General features: G+C 27.6%; 1 protein-coding gene and 1 pseudogene across 1 annotated transcript; both read left to right on the top strand.

Annotated features, from left to right (window-relative positions):
• Nucleotides 1-1,157: 1,157 nt before the first annotated feature.
• Nucleotides 1,158-7,227, top strand: LOC145976566 (putative inactive allantoicase; annotated as a pseudogene).
• A 2,548-nt stretch (nucleotides 7,228-9,775) lies between these two features.
• Nucleotides 9,776-17,864, top strand: LOC145976573 (putative inactive allantoicase). The gene is made up of 8 exons (XM_083107776.1): nucleotides 9,776-9,943; nucleotides 11,225-11,296; nucleotides 13,951-14,013; nucleotides 14,353-14,563; nucleotides 14,779-14,879; nucleotides 15,987-16,367; nucleotides 16,587-16,781; nucleotides 17,739-17,864. Exons 1-8 carry the CDS (start codon nucleotides 9,776-9,778, stop codon nucleotides 17,862-17,864), a joined length of 1,317 nt encoding a protein of 438 aa, XP_082963902.1.
• Nucleotides 17,865-19,337: the final 1,473 nt, after the last annotated feature.

Consider the following 19,337-nt stretch of genomic DNA (forward strand, 5'->3'; position numbering starts at 1 on the left):
AAATAATATATCAATAAGGAAAAACATAGCAACTTATTGTTATGCAACTTTAATACATAATTATATAATTATTTTTTAAATCTATCACATTTTTTATTTTACGAGGAATCATTCATTTCTAGATAATCTAATTACATATGATGCACGATTAAATGATTATTAAATGTGGTTTTGGCTATATTTAATCTCATGGCAACTTTTAAATCCTGGTTTTCCATCGATGAAGTTTTTTATGATACCATCGACAGGACATTACACTCATCTGCGGCTCAACATCTTTCCAAACGTGGGTATAAGTAGACTACGTGTTTACGGAAAAGTGTTGAGATCCATTCCTATGCCACCATTTCGGAATTCTCGTATTGATCTTGTTCGAAAATTAATGGTGATAATTGTATAGCATATAGTAGTTATAACAATACACATCCTAATAACTTGATCAAGCTTATGTTCAGTCAATACGGATGACAAACTGCAAGAAGTCTTATTAGATCCATTGGAGACTTCCCACATGATGATTCTCCATTTAACTTTAATCAGGTATATAGAAAACTACAAAAAATAATAATCTAAAATTGTAACTGAAAATTATCTTTCCTCATGATGCAATATTCATGATACAATATAATAATAAATAAATAATTTTATATAAAATTAAATATAATTGAATAAATCTGGACGAGATTTATGTTTATTAATTGACTAAATTTCTTAAAACTAAGGTTAAACTTGTTAAGAGAAATAATAAACTGTTAATAAATTTATTAAAAGCGTATATGATATATCCCTGCCATTTTCGCTTTAAATAAATTCAGCTGTATGCGGAGAATTTAATAAACGTGGTTGTAAATTAATAATTCTTTTTTAAATATGTGCAATTCATTGTGAATGTAACAAGTACGCGTGAATATTGTGAAATTTAATGATATTTGCAATAGAATCTCCGTAAGCATCATACATAAAGGCGAAGGAACATAGCTTCATTATGATCATAAAATTATTAAAAATAAATATCAACAAATAACTCGTGTAAAGTTCATTTTTCCTATATTGTATCATAAACGCTATTACTGCGTTTATTTACAGTAGCGAATTTATCTGACATTGTATGCTTTACTAAGGTTTAAAATTTTAGTTGACTTAAAGCTTTGGTTGAAAGAGTTTGTAAGAACAGGTAAGAACAAATATATATTTAAATCGAGAAACATCTAAGCAAAATTATTGTTTTTGGACAGTATTTTTGAAATATAATTTTGAATATTTCAAATAACGATTTTACAATACAATTAGTATTATTATATACAACGACTTATATAATATAATAATTAGCATCACTATTAATTAATCATTATTACCGATTTACATTATTTTAGACATATTATTAAGTTTGAAGATATTGGAGTAAAGTTTCATGAAAATTTCTTCGAAAATGTTTTGTAATATTATAATATATGATTACACAGGCCCACAAAAAAAAAAGTACCCTGTGCTGGCGATCTGACTAGGGTAGTCTTATGTATTTTGGCCCGCTGAATTCGAATCTGACGTCAGAATTGCTCCATCACGTCACAGTTTTTTTTAAATCTCAAAAGAGAAAGACGAAAATTTCGTAAAAATCGACATTTTAGGGTAGTAAGACTGCGCTTCTTGAGGGAAAAGTTACCGAAATCATATTTCCATGTATCTTCTGACATTATAATCCAAATCCGATTTGTCACACCAATCATACCATCGATTCCATTAACATTTGTCATGAAAAAGTAGCAATCTTCCGTATTCCATATTTGATTTCAGTTCATTCATAAATCTTATATTGGAAAGAATTAATCTTATATTCTCCAAGTCCAAATTTTGAGAAAAATTTTTTCGAAACTTACAGCTTCTAGCTGTTGAGTTCGTATAAGATGCAGAAATTTCTTTATATAGGTCACAAACCTCTTTCCATGTCTTTAAAGCGCTAGAGGTACATGAAAAAAAAGATTGTGCTATCTGGAGGTAAAAACCTATCTTAATATCTTCGCAACTTGATAAATAGAATCTGTTTGCAGTAAATTTTAGGTGTTACAACCTGAAAAAATAAAAAAAATAAAAAATGAGCCCAAAAAAAATTGAGCACAACGTTTATATTCTAGGTCGGATTTGGATTTATAATGTCTGAAGATACATTAAAATATGATTTTGGTAACTTTTTCTTTAAGAAGCGCAGTCTTATTACCCTAGAATGTCGATTTTTACGAAATTTTCGTCTATTTTTGAGATTTAAAAAAAACTGTGACGTGATGAAGCAATTCTGACGTCAGATTCGAATTCAGCGGGCCAAAATACATAAGACTAACCTAGTCAGGTCGCCAGCACAGGATACTTTTTATTTTTGTGGACCTGTGTTATTAGGGCTGATTGTATGTGATACATATATTATGTATTATGAGATATATATTTTATATATTATATATTATATTAGTGTATATGCCCATCAATATTCGTTATATGATATAGAAAATATTCTTTGGAAATATTATATATACTATCTTAAATAATTGATGTAAGCTTTTTTATCTCTTATATCTTATCTAAAAGTAATACTCTTTTTTGCATTGCAGTTGAAACTGTACAGGAATCGCAATCCCAAGAAAATGGACGAAACAGAATTGTGTGAAGTGTCATCCCAAATAGTAATTTCTTTTTATAACGTAACATAATAAATAGATAACACAAGTCAAATATGCTGTTTAGATAAATGTAGTAACTTCTTTTTAAAAGTTTTATGCTAATCGAATTATAATTATAATATATTTAATAGAGAAATATAATATATTCAATGTTAAAAACGTTTTTAATGTTGTTTTTTTAGATTTTAGCACATTAACAATATATATATATATATATATATATATATATATATATATATATATATATATATATATACATACATATATAGTTTTAAGTTTTAATAATAATTTGCATTAAACATAATGCTTATTCCTATGTTATATTAAATCTTTGGACTTTCATAGAAAATTATATATCCATCTTAACAATAGTACATTTTATTTATATTGCTAAGCATATTGCTTCATACTTAAATTTAAATAATTACTAATTATACATTTCTTTTAATTTTTTTAAATTATTTTTCTTTTTTTTCTTGTAGCAATATTTTTTAAAATAATTTGATATATTTTTATGTACATATGTTACTCTTTTAATAACAATCGTGAGAAAATTTATGACAATCTATTGTGTGTATAAATTTTAGAATGGAGCAAAAATTTTATTTTCAACGGATGACTTTTTCGGTGTAGCTGAAAATCTACTTCGAGTAAGTGATTACGTTAGAGCTAATTATAAAAACTATAATAATTAGATTATAATTTTTACAATTGCTTATATCATATACATTAATGAATCGATTCGGTATTTTTATAATAATTTATTTCTTTTGTAAATGATAATTATAGATATATTTATTTTTTTAGTATACTGAAAAGTATTTATTATTTCAGTATTGTAAAATTATAAAATTATTTAAGCTATATATAAAATACAATTAGAAAGAAATATAATTACACAATGATTGAATATATATAAAACATTTACAGAAAAATATAATTTAATAAAAAATATTTCAATAATACACACTCGTTGTCATTTTTCATATTAGGAGACAGAACCAAATACAGACACAATAGAAGTGACATCTAAATTACCGGATGCGTGGTTAACCAGAAGAATACGAAAGAAGACTCGCCATTTTGTGCTTATTCAATTAGCAAAAAGGGCTGATATATATTTCATTTGCCTAGATACCACTTCTCTTGTCGGCAATATTCCGCTCGAATTTTCTGTACAAGGCAGCAAATTATGTGTAATAGGTTTGATAGGAATAATTTTGTATTATGCGTCTCCTTTTCTTTATTTCTCTTTCTCTTTTTTATTTTTATAAAAAACGATATTAATCTCTTATTTTTAATTGCATTTATGTATGTACGTATGTATATGTGCGTGCGTGCGTGCGTGCGTGCGTGCGTGTGTGTGTGTGTGTGCGTGTGTGTGTGTGTGTATTAATATATTTTTCTATTATGCACAGGCAATGACGTTTATCAAAATCGTTCCAATAGAGCAGGCACATATGCCACCATCGACGAATCGAGGAATATTAGGCATCTTCGATCACAGGTTTCATAAATATGAATTTTATTATTATTAAATATTATGAAAATTATATTTTATATATTTAATATTTTTGAGTCACAAATTTGTATTTCTCGACTAAAATGCGAGATGATAATGCGTCAATTTCATCGAAAATTAATTTTTCTCTAATTAATGTGCACAGGACACTAATTTTTCTTGATCTATAATGTGAATATATTTCAATTTGGGATTTTTAATAAACTCTTGAAGAAACGAAGGCGAAAAAATGTCAGGGCGAAAACATTGAATCTGAAATCGAATCTTTCGTTTGCTATTTCTTCAGGGGGATAAAGAGCTTATTAAAAATCTCGAATTGATATTTATGATTGGTATACGGACCAAGAAAAGCTTCGTGCACATTAATCAGTTTTAGAGAAAAATTAATTTTCCATGTGCATGTATGAAACTCTCGACCGACTCTCTCTCTTTCTCTCTCTCTAATATCCCATGTCTAGCTTTCATAGCCGCAAAATTCAAACATACGCTTTCATATATGGAACTATTTAAACTTCCTAAAATTTTTATTTCTCATTGAGCGCATTAATCACAATATATTAATGAAAGAAAACATTTCAATTTATTGTTATCTGTTATTATCCAACTTTTTATGAATGTATGATTTTTCTAAACACGTATCATGTTTTTTATATACGAGATATCTTTTCCCGATGATTTTGCTATGTAAGATGAATAATTAATATTTAACAAATATCACATTTCTCAATTGGTTACATATGATCGTATCGCTAAATTGGAATTTCAGTTATTAGTCAAAGTTCAGTTATTATCAAAAAAATATTATAAAATATTATAAAAACTGTATTATTAAAGTGTTTTATATATTTTATTACGTATAACATTCTTGAATCAAGTTTTATTTTTGATTGGAAATATTAAAAATAACATATATCAACGAAGGAAAACATAGCAACTTATTGTTATGCAACTTTATACAGATAATTATATAACTTTTTTTCTAAATGTATCGTCTTTTCTATGAAATATATTTGCTAGGAATCATTCGTTTCTCAATAACTTTACAATACAGAGTGTCCGATTCTTGAGGGACCAAATGAAAAGTGATGATAGATTGGGTCAAACTAAAAAGAAAAGTCCTCTACCATTTTGCAAAATTCGCAATAATTATTAAGTAATAAGCAAAAATGTCACATGAAGGTTTAATTTTTTAAATGGAACCCCCTATTATTTATTATGTATTCTTATAGCTTATCTCGAGAGCTTTCCAAAACACTATAATAAAGTATTTCTTCATTGAGTACTTTTCGAGTTATGAGGCTTGAAATAATTTCTTAATTTTACATAAACCATAAAATATCTAGTAAAATATTCATTTTTCGATTATCTTACCTTAATACTTTTATATGCAAAATAATAAGAGGAATCAATTGGTGTAAAAAAAACAGTTGTTTTTAAGAAAAAATATGTAATTGTTAATTGCAAATTACATATTTTTTTTTAAAAACAACTATGTTTTTTCTTTACACCAATTGATTCCTCTCATTGTTTTGTATATAAAAGTATTAAGGTAAGATAATCGAAAAATGAATATTTTACTAGATATTTTATGGTTTATGTAAAATTAAGAAATTATTTCAAGCCTCATAACTCGAAAAGTACTCTATGAAGAAATACTTTATTATAGTATTTTGGAAAGCTCTCGAGATAAGCTATAAGAATACATAATAAAAAATAGGGGGTTCCATTTAAAAAATTAAAGGAAACCTTCATGTGACATTTTGCTTATTACTTAATAATTATTGCGAATTTTGCAAAATGGTAGAGGACTTTTCTTCTTAGTTTGACCCAATCTATCATCACTTTTTGTTTGGTCCCTCACGAATCGGACACCCTGTATATGATGCATAATTATAATGGTCACTAAATGTGATTTTAGAAATGGCCACATTTAATCAGGCGAAAACCTCTAAATCCTCATTGTTCAACGAATAAGAAGTTTTTTATGGTAGCATCACTACAAGATCGAGCAAAAGGTTGCTCTGTTTTGAGGCTCAACATCTTCCCAGATGGTGGTATAAGTAGACTACGTGTTTACGGGAAAGTGTGGACACCCCTTCCCACGCAAGCTCTGAGTTTTATATGGGTTCATAATGACCTTATTTCCAAGGTTTATGGTGGTAATTGTATAGCATATAGTAGTTGTTGTAACAATGCACATCCAAATAACTTGATCAAGCCTTCAAAAAGTATTAGCATTAAGGATGGATGGCAAACTGCGAGAAGTTTTATTAGATCTACTGCAGGTTTCTCAGATAATGCAGATATATCTGACTTTAATAAGGTACATAGTAAATCGTAAAAGTAATAATACTGAAATTGTAACTGAAAACTATCTTTCCTTATGATACAATGTTCATTTTACATTAATTTCAATCGTCTCAAAAATATAACAAATAGTTTTTCCTCACAAAGTGCCGCTTTCGTATATATTGCTTGTTATAATGTGTTATAATTCATAATAATTGTAAAACGATTTTTATGTTATGAATTTAGATAGTCGGCGAAGAATGGGCTATCAATTAGGATGTAGTGGTAAAATTGTTAATATCATACTCGATACAACATGCTGCGAAGGGAACAGTCCGTACGTTGTGCGGGTGCAGGGACTTAGAGAACACATAAAAATAAATGATGTAACTGATATAAATAATAAACCATGGCAGAATATTATACCGTATACTCTCGTAAGTTTGATTTAATATTTAATAAATTTGATCGATTTTCTCATACAAGTACACGATCACTTTTTTTTATTCTACTGTCTCAATTTAATATTCTATTGCGAAAATAAATTTTGCTTATTTTATAAACTCACATAGGATTTAGACATGGGATCATAAAAATCAAATATCGTGATATATTTTATAGGTGAATGAACGATCTTGTCAAATAATTCCTTCTCAAAATGGTAATTTGAAAATGGCTTATGTGAAACTTTCAATTAAACCGGATGGCTGCGTATCTAGATTTCGAGTTTTTGGAGATAATTCATAGAGAATCTAAAATAATTTGGTGATTATAATACATAAACAATTGCGTTTATCAAAATGGAAATCAGATTTTGCTGATAATAATCAATTCTTTCTTGAAATTTATACACAAGAAATTAGATAAGATATATTGTTACACATATTGTAACAAAATAATATTTTAATATCTTTTTAAAATAATAACATGTATTTAAACAGAATCCTTTACGATAGGAAATTTAATTTAATGATTTCAATGATGAAAGTCATTTCTGCGGTCTCCGATAGACGCGAAAATTTCGTTAATAAGTAATATTAATACTTACCATTGTTATACATGCAGGGCATAATGATGAAATACAAACAAGTTTTTGATGGCTCAAAATATTAAATATAGGATGTCTATAGTGGTACAATAATGATAATAATAGTGGTACAAAGGTTAAGATTCTATATGATAAAATAAGTGAAAACATAAGTTGTATAAGAATATGGACTAACTTTTTTTATAAAGTTAATTTAAAAATTTATAAAATTAATAACTATATAAAAATTAATTATATAATATATTAAATTATATATTATGTAAAAATTAATTATATAATTATTTAATTATAATTTAATTATAATTTAAATTACAAAATTATAATTATAAATTAATTATATAAAAAATTAATATTTATACATTTCTAATAATCTGTTATATAATATTGAATTTATTTCGGTAACGATTATTAATACAACACACAAATCAATTTAATAACATAATTTAAATTAAAATTAAATTACACACTGAAAAAATATTGTATATAAAATTTTGTATGTAATATTGTATATAAAATTATAATATTGTATATAAAATTTTCAAATAGATTCCACTTTTTCGATAGAGAAATGTTATGTAAGCGTATATATTACCTTATACATATTTTGTGATCATCAATATAAATTCAATTATGTGTGATAGATTTTTAGAAATCATTTAAACTCTTAAAAATATGTAATATATGATTAACTTTTGTATGTTATTAACTTTTGTATGTCATTAACTTTTCAATTTTAATAGTCATATTTTCTCAAAACTAATAAAATTTCCTAGGAACAAATTTTATTCTAATTTCCTAACTTATTTTTGCATATATTTTATCATTACTTTTTTTATTATATCGTTAGTTTAAATTATACCATTAATAAGACATCTTGTATGTAAGATCTTTTTGCACTTTAAACTTAAACGTGATTGAATATCGTTTAATTATATAAACGATAGCAATTGTATCACATCTAATCAAATGATTTTATGTATAACTGATAAATTTTACAATTTTACAATTTTTTATAAGTGATGTTATTATATTATTTTGTTACTTCGTAAATGTAAATCTATCATACCATTACGTAAATTGAATTTCAACCAATCAAGTATTAATGTACAAAATAGATATCATAAGATTTGGAAGTAAAATTTCACAATTGTAATTCTATTATATTATGACTATAATTGCTCATATGCAATTTGTTTTATATAATAAATCTGAGAGTGTCATGTGTATTAACTGACGCAATTTTTTAAAATAAAGAATGATTATTAAATGACTATTATCTTATGATATTTATGATATTTCTTTGTCATATTCTACTCTAAATAAATATTCAAAGAATTAATTAATCGTAAATGTAACTTACTAACTCTAAAATGTGAAAATATAATAAATAAATTCTTTTATCAAATTAAAAATATTAATCGAAAAAAATACAAATGTGTATAAATAAATTCTTATAAAAAATCCTTATCATGCAAATTGTTGTTATTCTATTCAGAATCACTGTTAGTATAATTTCGAAACATTTAAATTTTAAATAATTAATATGAAAGTTAATGTGCAGGAATTTATTGAATAAAGTCTGAACAAATTAATTGTTAGCATTCGTAGCATGAAATAACTTTTTTATGATTCTTTATTAAAGAAAGATAAAAGAAAGTATATTCTTGGTTCTTCTTCTTATTATATATCGGTATAATAAATATATAAAATCAGTCATATATAATTAACAGTAAAAAGATCTGTTGATTTAACGTTGCGTGTTTAACTAGATAATAATGAAGTAAACTACATGTAGATAGGTATGTGTGGCGATCTATCTCAGTCATGAAGTACATGAGCGTATATGTGTGTGTATGTGTGTGTATGTCTATATATGTGCATGTTATTATTATCTAAGCATTACTTAATAAATGCGCAACAAATGCACTCATTTCCACGTTTTTTATCTTTCTGTACATACAATCGTCCAGCCTGAAGTGAGAAACGACCGTGCACAAAAAAACCAATTTCTATTTTTGATTGGAAATGTTAAAAATAATATATCAATAAGGGAAAACATAGCTGCTTATTGTTATGCAACTTTAATACATAATTATATAATTATTTTTTAAATCTATCACATTTTTTATTTTACGAGGAATCATTCATTTCTTGATAATCTAATTATATACGAAGCACGATTAAATGATTATTAAATGTGGTTCTGGCCATATTTAATGGCAACTTTTAAATCCTGCTTTTCCATCGATGAAGTTTTTTATGATACTATCGACAGGACATTACACTCATCTGCGGCTCAACATCTTTCCAAACGTGGGTATAAGTAGACTACGTGTTTACGGAAAAGTGTTGAAACCCATTCCCATGCCACCATTTCGGGATTCTCGTATTGATTTTGTTCGAAGATTTATGGTGGTAATTGTATAGCATGTAGTAGTTATAACAATACACATCCTAATAACTTGATCAACCCTATGTTCAATCAATACGGATGGCAAACTGCAAGAAGTCTTATTTATAGATCCATTGGAGGCTTTCCACATGATGATTTTCCATTTAACTTTAATCAGTTATATAGAAAACTACAAAAAATAATAATCTAAAATTGTAACTGAAAATTATCTTTCCTCATGATACAATATTCATGATACAATATAATAATAAATAAATAATTTTATATAATAAATATATAATAAATAAATCTGGACGAGATTCATGTTTATTAATTGACTAAATTTCTTAAAATTAAGATTAAACTTGTTAAGAGAAATAATAAACTGTTAATAAATTTATTAAAAGCGTATATGATATATCCTAGCCATTTTCGCTTTAAATAAATTCAGCTGCGGAGAATTTAATAAACGTGGTTGTAAATTAATAATTCTTTTTTAAATATGTGCAATTCATTGTGAATGTAACAAGTACGCGTGAATATTGTGCCAAATTTAATGATATTTGCAATAGAATCTCCGTAAGCATCATACATAAAGGCGAAGGAACATAGCTTTATTATGATCATAAAATTACCAAAAGTAAATATCAACAAACAACTCGTGTAAAGTTCAATTTTCTTATATTGTATATCATAAACGCTATTACTGCGTTTATTTACAGTAGCGAATTTATATGACATTGTATGCTTTACTAAGGTTTAAAATTTCAGTTGACTTAAAGCATTGGTCGGAAGAGTTTGTAAGAACAGGTAAGAACAAATATATATTTAAATCGAGAAACATCTAAGCAAAATTATTGTTTTTAAACAGTGTTTTTGAAATATAATTTTGAATATTTCATATAACGATTTTACAATATAATTAGTATTATTATATACAACGACTTTTATAATATAATAATTAGCATCACTACTAATTAATCATTATTACCGATTTACATTATTTTAGACGTATTATTAAGTTTGAAGATATTGGAGTAAAGTTTCATGATTTTTTCGAAAACGTTTTGTAATATTATAACATATGATTATTAGCGCTGATTGTATGTAATACATATATTATGTATTATGGGATATATATTTTATATATTATATATTATATTAGCGTATATGCCTATCAATATTTGTTATATGATATAGAAAATATTCTTTGGAAATATTATATATAGTATCTTAAATAATTGATGTAAGCTTTTTTATCTCTTATATTTTATCTAAAAGTAATACTCTTTTTTGCATTGCAGTTAAAACTGTACAGGAATCTCAATTCCAAGAAAATGGACGAAACAGAATTGTGTGAAGTGTCATCCCAAATAGTAATTTCTTTTTATAATGTAACATGATAAATAGATAACACAAGTCAAATATACTGTTTAGATAAATGTAGTAACTTCTTTTTAAAAGTTTTATGCTAATCGAATTATAATTATAATATATTCAATAGAGAAATATAATATATTCAATGTTAAAAACGTTTTTAATGTTATTCTTTTAGATTTTAGCATATTAACAATATATACAGGGTGTCAGTGAAATTTTAGCCCATACGAAGTAAGGAGGTAGATTGGCTCAAATTAAGAAGGAAGGACTTGTACTGTTTTGTGATATTCGTAATAATTAACGAAAAATTAAATAAAGAATATCGGCCAATCTGCGTGAGTAGAAGCGCGCGGCGACGAGAGTCGTCCCACTGTAATCTTATACTAGGCGTGCGGTGAAGCGATGGGCGGATCGCTCTCCGAGACATGATGGTGGCGTGCGATATATCGCAATACCGCGCCGAAAAATGACCCGTCCTTTTAGTGGCGAGAAAATGATGCGCTATCATTTCCACACCACCTTGCGGTAGATAGCATGGTGCGCTTTTTTTATAGTGGTTTCCCCCATAGGCCTATTCCACTCTCAATTTAAATATTTGTGAAAATTTGTTCAAAATGCCGTTACTGTACGCTGAATGTATCGTAAATGTAAAAAATTGATGATGACAGTACCTTCACAAAAATTGATCCGTGGTTGAAAATCTCTCGATAAAATGTATTGCACACGTTGGTAATGATACGGGCGTAATGCGTTACACGTAAAGCGTGATGTACCGCGTATCGCGAAAAACCAAATTCATGTGCCACAGGACGCACGCTAGTTCCAGGATTTTCATAAAATGCTTCGAGAATCCTTTCTTCATCTCGTACACGAACACACACTGCTGGACCGATTATCCCGATATTATGCACGATACCCAGTTTCACATAATTATTGCACAACACGTAAAACTGTACGTCCACTTGGTTTTCGTGCACGCCCGAAAAATCATTCCACGTAAATTACGGCCGCGATAAGTATTTTCTCCCGCTAGCCCGTATGCCACAATCATATCCGTATATTTCTGCAGAGTACACTTCATTTTCACTGTTAATTTACTGCGCGAACACAAGATTTTTATTAAAAGCGTCTTAGCTCTCGCAGGCTGTTGCCAGAGTGCATTCGCTAGCAGCACGCAACTACAGCTGAGCGGACATGTGAGTATAATCATAATGCGCAGGCGCCGAGCTCACACGTACGCTAACACTCGCATATCCGCTCAGCTGTAGTTGCGTGCTGCTGGCGTATGCACTCTGGCAACAGCCTGCGAGAGCTCAGACGGTTTTAGTAAAAAACTTGTGTTCGCGCAGTAAATTAACAGTGAAAATGAAGTGTACTCTGCAGGAATATACGGATATGATTGTGGCATACGGGCTAGCGGGAGAAAATACTTATCGCGCGGCCGTAATTTACGTGGAATGATTTTCCGGGCGTGCACGAAAACCAAGTGGACGTACAGTTTTACGTGATGTGCAATAATTATGTGAAACTGGGTATCGTGCATAATATCGGGATAACCGGTCCAGCAGTGTGTGTTCGTGTACGAGATGAAGAAAGGATTCTCGAAGCATTTTATGAAAATCCTGGAACTAGCGTGCGTCCTGTGGCACATGAATTTGGTTTTTCGCGATACGCGGTACATCACGCTTTACGTGTAACGCATTACGCCCGTATCATTACCAACGTGCAATACATTTTATCGAGGGATTTTCAACCACGGATCAATTTTTGTGAAGGTACTGTCATCATCAATTTTTTACATTTACGATACATTCAGCGTACAGTAACGGCATTTTGAACAAATTTTCACAAATATTTAAATTGAGAGTGGAATAGGCCTATGGGGGAAACCACTATAAAAAAAGCGCACCATGCTATCTACCGCAAGGTGGTGTGGAAATGATAGCGCATCATTTTCTCGCCACTAAAAGAACGGGTCATTTTTCGGCGCGGTATTGCGATATATCGCACGCCACCATCATGTCTCGGAGAGCGATCCGCCCATCGCTTCGCCGCGCGCCTAGTATAAGATTACAGTGGGACGACTCTCGTCGCCGCGCGCTTCTACTCACGCAGATTGGCTGATATTCTCTATTTAATTTTTCGTTAATTATTACGAATATCACAAAACAGTACAAGTCCTTCCTTCTTAATTTGAGCCAATCTACCTCCTTACTTCGTATGGGCTAAAATTTCACTGACACCCTGTATATATATATATATATATATATATATATATATATATACAGGGTGTCAGTGAAATTTTAGCCCATACATATATATATAGTTTTAAGTTTCAATAATAATTTGCTTTAAACATAATGCTTATTCCTATGTTATATTAAATCTTTGGACTTTCATAGAAAATTATATATCCATCTTAACAATAGTACATTTTATTTATATTGCTAAGCATATTGCTTCATACTTAAATTTAAATAATTACTAATTATACATTTCTCTCCTTTTAATTTTTTAAAATTATTTTCCTCTTTTTTTCTTGCAGCAATATTTTTTGAAATAATTTGATATATATTTATGTTCATATGTTACTTTTTTAATAACAATCGTGAGAAAATTTATGATAATCTATTGTGTGTATGAATTTTAGAATGGAGCAAAAATTCTATTTTCAACGGATGACTTTTTCGGTGTAGCTGAAAATCTACTTCAAGTAAGTGATTACGTTAGAGGTAATTATAAAAACTATAATAATTAGATTATAATTTTTACAATTTCTTATATCAGATATATTAATGAATCGATCCGGTATCTTTATAATTAATTTCCTTTGTAATAGATAATTATAGATATATTTATTTTTTTAGTATACTGAAAAGTATTTATTATTTCAGTATTGTAAAATTATAAAATTATTTAAGCTATATATAAAATACAATTAGAAAAAAATATAATTACACAATGATTGAATATATATAAAACATTTACAGAAAAATATAATTTAATAAAAAATATTTCAATAATACACACTCGTTGTCATTTTTCGTATTAGGAGACAGAACCAAATACAGACACAGTAGAAGTGACATATAAATCACCGAATGCGTGGTTAACCAGAAGAATACGAAAGAAGACTAGCCATTTTGTGCTTATTCAATTAGCAAAAAGGGCTGATATATATTTCATTTGCCTAGATACCACTTCTCTTGTCGGCAATGTTCCGCTCGAATTTTCTGTACAAGGCAGCAAATTATGTTTAATAGGTTTGATAGGAGTAATTTTGTACTATGCGTCTCCTTTTCTTTATTTCTTTTTCTCTTTTTTATTTTTATAAAAGACTTGATATTAATCTCTTGTTTTTAATTGCATTTATGTATGTATATATGTATATATGCGTACGTGCGTGCGTGCGTGCGTGTGTGTGTGTGTGTGTGTGTGTGTGTGTGTGTGTATTTATATATTTTTTTATTATGCACAGGCAATGAGATTTATCAAAATCGTTCCAATAGACTAGGCACATATGCCACATATACCACCGACGAAGGAATATGGAGGTATATTAGGCATCTTGAATCACAGGTTTCATAAATATGAATTTTATTATTATTAAATATTATGAAAATTATATTTTATATATTAATATTTTTGAGTCACAAATTTGTATTTCTCGACTAAAATGCGAGATAATAATGCGTCAATTTAATCGAAAATTAAATTTTTCTCTTACTAATGTGCACAGGATACGAATTTTTCTTGGTCTATAATGTGAATATATTTCAATTCGGGATTTTTAATAAACTCATGAAGAAACGTAGGCAAAAAAATGTCAGGGCGAAAACATTGAATCTGAAATCGAATATTTCGTTTGCTATTTCTTCAGGGGGATAAAGAGCTTATTAAAAATCTCGAATTGATATTTGTGGTTGGTATACGGACCAAGAAGAGCTTCGTGCACATTAATCAGTTTTAAAGAAAAATTAATTATCCATGTGCATGTATGAAACTTTCGACCGACTCTCTCTCTCTCTCTCTAATATCCCATGTCTAGCTCTTATAACCGCAAAATTCAAACATACGCTTTCATATATATGTAGAGCTATTTAAACTCTTGATTCCTGAAATTTTTATTTCTCATTGAGCGCATTAATCACAATATATTAATGAAAGAAAACATTTCAATTTATTGTTATCTATTATTATCCAACTTTTTATGAATGTATGATTTTTCTACACACGTATCATGTTTTTTATATACGAGAAATCTTTTCCCGATGATTTTGCTATGTAAGATGCATAATTAATATTTCATAAATATCACATTTCACAACTGGTTACATATGATCGTATCGCTAAATTGGAATTTCAGTTATTAGTCAAAGTTCAGTTATTATCAAAAAAATATTATAAAATATTATAAGAACTGTATTATTAAAGTGTTTTATATATTTTATTACATATAACATTCTTGAATCAAGTTTTGTTTTTGATTGGAAATATTAAAAATAACATATATCAACGAAGGAAAACATTGCAACTTATTGTTATGCAATTTTATACAGATAATTATATAACTTTTTTCCTAAATGTATCGTCTTTTCTATGAAATATATCTGCTAGGAATCATTCGTTTCTCAATAACTTTACTATATATGATGCATAATTAATGGTCACTAAATGTGATTTTAGAATTGGCCATATTTAATCAGGCGACAACCTCTAAATCCTGATTATTCAACGAATAAGAAGTTTTTTATGGTAGCATCACTACAAGCAAAAGGTTGCTCTGTTTTGCGGCTCAACATCTTTCCAGATGGTGGTATAAGTAGACTACGTGTTTACGGGAAAGTGTGGACACCCGTTCCCACGCAATCTCTGGCTTATAATAATGATCTTATTTCCAAGATTTATGGTGGTAATTGTATAGCATATAGTAGTTGTTATAACAATGCACATCCAAATAACTTGATCAAGCCTTCAGAAAGTATTAGCATTAAGGATGGATGGCAAACTGCGAGAAGTCTTATTAGATCTACTGCAGGCTTCTCAGATAAATCTGACTTCAATAAGGTACATAGAAAATCGCAAAAGTAATAATACTAAAATTGTAACTGAAAACTAGCTTTCCTTATGATACAATGTTCATTTTACATTAATTTCAATATCGTCTCAAAAATATAACAAATAGTCCACAAAGTGCCGCTTTCGTATATATAAGCAATATTGCTTGTGTTATAATGTGTTATACTTGATTATAATTGTAAATGATTTTTACGTTATGAATTTTAGATAATCGGCGAAGAATGGGCTATATTTCAATTGGGATGTAGTGGTAAAATTGTTAATATCATGCTCGATACAACATGTTGCGAAGGGAACAGTCCGTACGTTGTGCGGGTGCAGGGACTTAGAGAACACATCGAAATAAATGATGCAACTGATATAAATAATAAACCATGGCAGAATATTATACCGTATACCCTCGTAAGTTTGATTTAATATTTAATAAATTTATTATAATGAAATAAAGGTCCGTTAGATAAAATCAATAAAAAATTAGTTAAAAGGCTACAAGGACCAACGCAATGGTGGAAATATGCAAAAAATAATAAAACGGTTATTACAATAAAATAAAATAACCATATGAAAATGTTTATTTAATTTGAACATGACAAACGCCGCGTTTCAATCCAATTCGGATCCTTTTCAATGTCGACTAACAAAGAGAATAATAAACATTAAGATGAAATTAAAATTAACGGTCATAGGAGAAATGTAAATAAGTTTCGGAACAACGCAAAGTCAAAAAATCGGAAGCAAATATATGTACAATAACGGAAGAGGAGGGGATAATAGACATTTATTAAGAGTCTGGACTGACAAACATCTAATATTGTTAGCCGTTTCCCGATCCAAACTGGAGATATTATGTTCAATATTTTTAACAATCTGAACGCGTCATAAATTTCAATCTGTAACAACCGTTATTGTACATATATTTGCTTCCGATTTTTTGACTTTGCGTTGTTCCGAAACTTATTTACATTTCTCCTATGACCGTTAATTTTAATTTCATCTTAATGTTTATTATTCTCTTTGTTAGTCGACATTGAAAAGGATCCGAATTGGATTGAAACGCGGCGTTTGTCATGTTCAAATTAAATAAACATTTTCATATGGTTATTTTATTTTATTGTAATAACCGTTTTATTATTTTTTGCATATTTCCACCATTGCGTTGGTCCTTGTAGCCTTTTAACTAATTTTTTATTGATTTAATAAATTTGATCGATTTTCTCATACAAGTACACGATCACTTTTTTTTATTCTACTGTCTCAATTTAATATTCTATTGCGAAAATAAATTTTGCTTATTTTATAAACTCACATAGGATTTAGACATGGGATCATAAAAATCAAATATTATGATATATTTTATAGGTGAATGAACGATCTTGTCAAATAACTCCTTCTCAAAATGCTAATTTGAAAATGGCTTATGTGAAACTTTCAATTAAACCGGATGGCTGCGTATCTAGATTTCGAGTTTTTGGAGATAATTCATAGAGAATCTAAAATAATTTGGTGATTATAATACATAAACAGTTGCGTTTATCAAAATGGAAATCAGATTTTGTTGATAATAATCAATTCTTTCTTGAAATTTATACACAAGAAATTAGATAAGATATATTGTTACACATATTGTAACAAAATAATATTTTAATATCTTTTTAAAAATAATAACATGTATTTAAACAGAATCCTTTACGATAGGAAATTTAATTTAATGATTTCAATGATAAAAGTCATTTCTGCGGTCTCCGATAGACGCGAAAATTTCGTTAATAAGTAATATTAATACCCAGCAAACACAGAATATTGTAGCAACATTGCTGCAATGTTGTAATATTGCCGCAATGTTGCCGTAATATTCTGTGTTTGCTGGGTACTTACCATTGTTATACATGCAGGGCATAATGATGAAATAAAAACAAGTTTTTGATGGCTCAAAATATTAAATATAGGATGTCTATAGTGGTACAATAATGATAATAATAGTGGTACAAAGGTTAAGATTCTATATGATAAAATAAGTGAAAACATAAGTTGTATAAGAATATGGACTAACTTTTTTTATAAAGTTAACTTAAAAATTTATAAAATTAATAACTATATAAAAATTAATTATATAATATATTAAATTATATATTATGTAAAAATTAATTATATAATTATTTAATTATAATTTAATTATAATTTATTACAAAATTATAATTATAAATTAATTATATAAAAAATTAATATTTATATATTTCTAATAATCTGTTATATAATATTGAATTTATTTCGGTAACGATTATTAATGCAACACACAAATCAATTTAATAACATAATTTAAATTAAAATTAAACTACACATTGAAAAAATATTGTATATACAATTTTGTATGTAATATTGTATATAAAATTATAATATTGTATATAAAATTTTCAAATAGATTCCACTTTTTCGATAGAGAAATGTTGTGTAGGCGTATATATTACCTTATACATATTTTGTGATCATCAATATAAATTCAATTATGTGTGATAGATTTTTAGAAATCATTTAAAGTCTTAAAAATATGTAATTAACTTTTGTATGTTATTAACTTTTCAATTTTAATAGTCATATTTTCTCAAAACTAAAAAAATTTCCTGGGAAGAAATTTTATTCTAATTTCCTAACTTATTTTTGCATATATTATCATTACTTTTTTTATTATATCGTTAGTTTGAATTATACCATTAATAAGATATCTTGTATGTAAGGTCTTTTTGCACTTTCAACTTAAACGTATCTGAATATCAATTATATAAACGATAGTAATTATATATAATTACATCTAATCAAATGATTTTATATATAATTGATAAATTTTACAATTTTTTATAAGTGATGTTATTATATTATTTTGTTATTTCGTAAATGTAAATCTATCATACCATATATACAAACTGAATTTCAACCAATCAAGTATTAATGTACAAAATAGAT

Source organism: Camponotus vicinus, unplaced genomic scaffold (genome assembly GCF_025532165.1).
Source record: "Camponotus vicinus isolate PSW18456_S1 unplaced genomic scaffold, iyCamVici1.0 SCAF_1, whole genome shotgun sequence".
In the NCBI taxonomy this organism is placed as follows: Eukaryota; Metazoa; Arthropoda; class Insecta; order Hymenoptera; family Formicidae; genus Camponotus; species Camponotus vicinus.

What these genes read in the sequence shown, in the direction of transcription:
- LOC145976573 (XM_083107776.1), top strand. Translation starts at nt 9,776, where the DNA reads ATGAAGTTTTTTATGATACTATCGACAGGACATTACACTCATCTGCGG. An exon ending in CAGCAAATTATGTTTAATAG is followed by an intron (nt 14,564 to 14,778) that starts GTTTGATAGGAG and finishes TATTATGCACAG; the next exon opens with GCAATGAGATTTATCAAAAT. An exon ending in ATATTATACCGTATACCCTC is followed by an intron (nt 16,782 to 17,738) that starts GTAAGTTTGATT and finishes TATATTTTATAG; the next exon opens with GTGAATGAACGATCTTGTCA.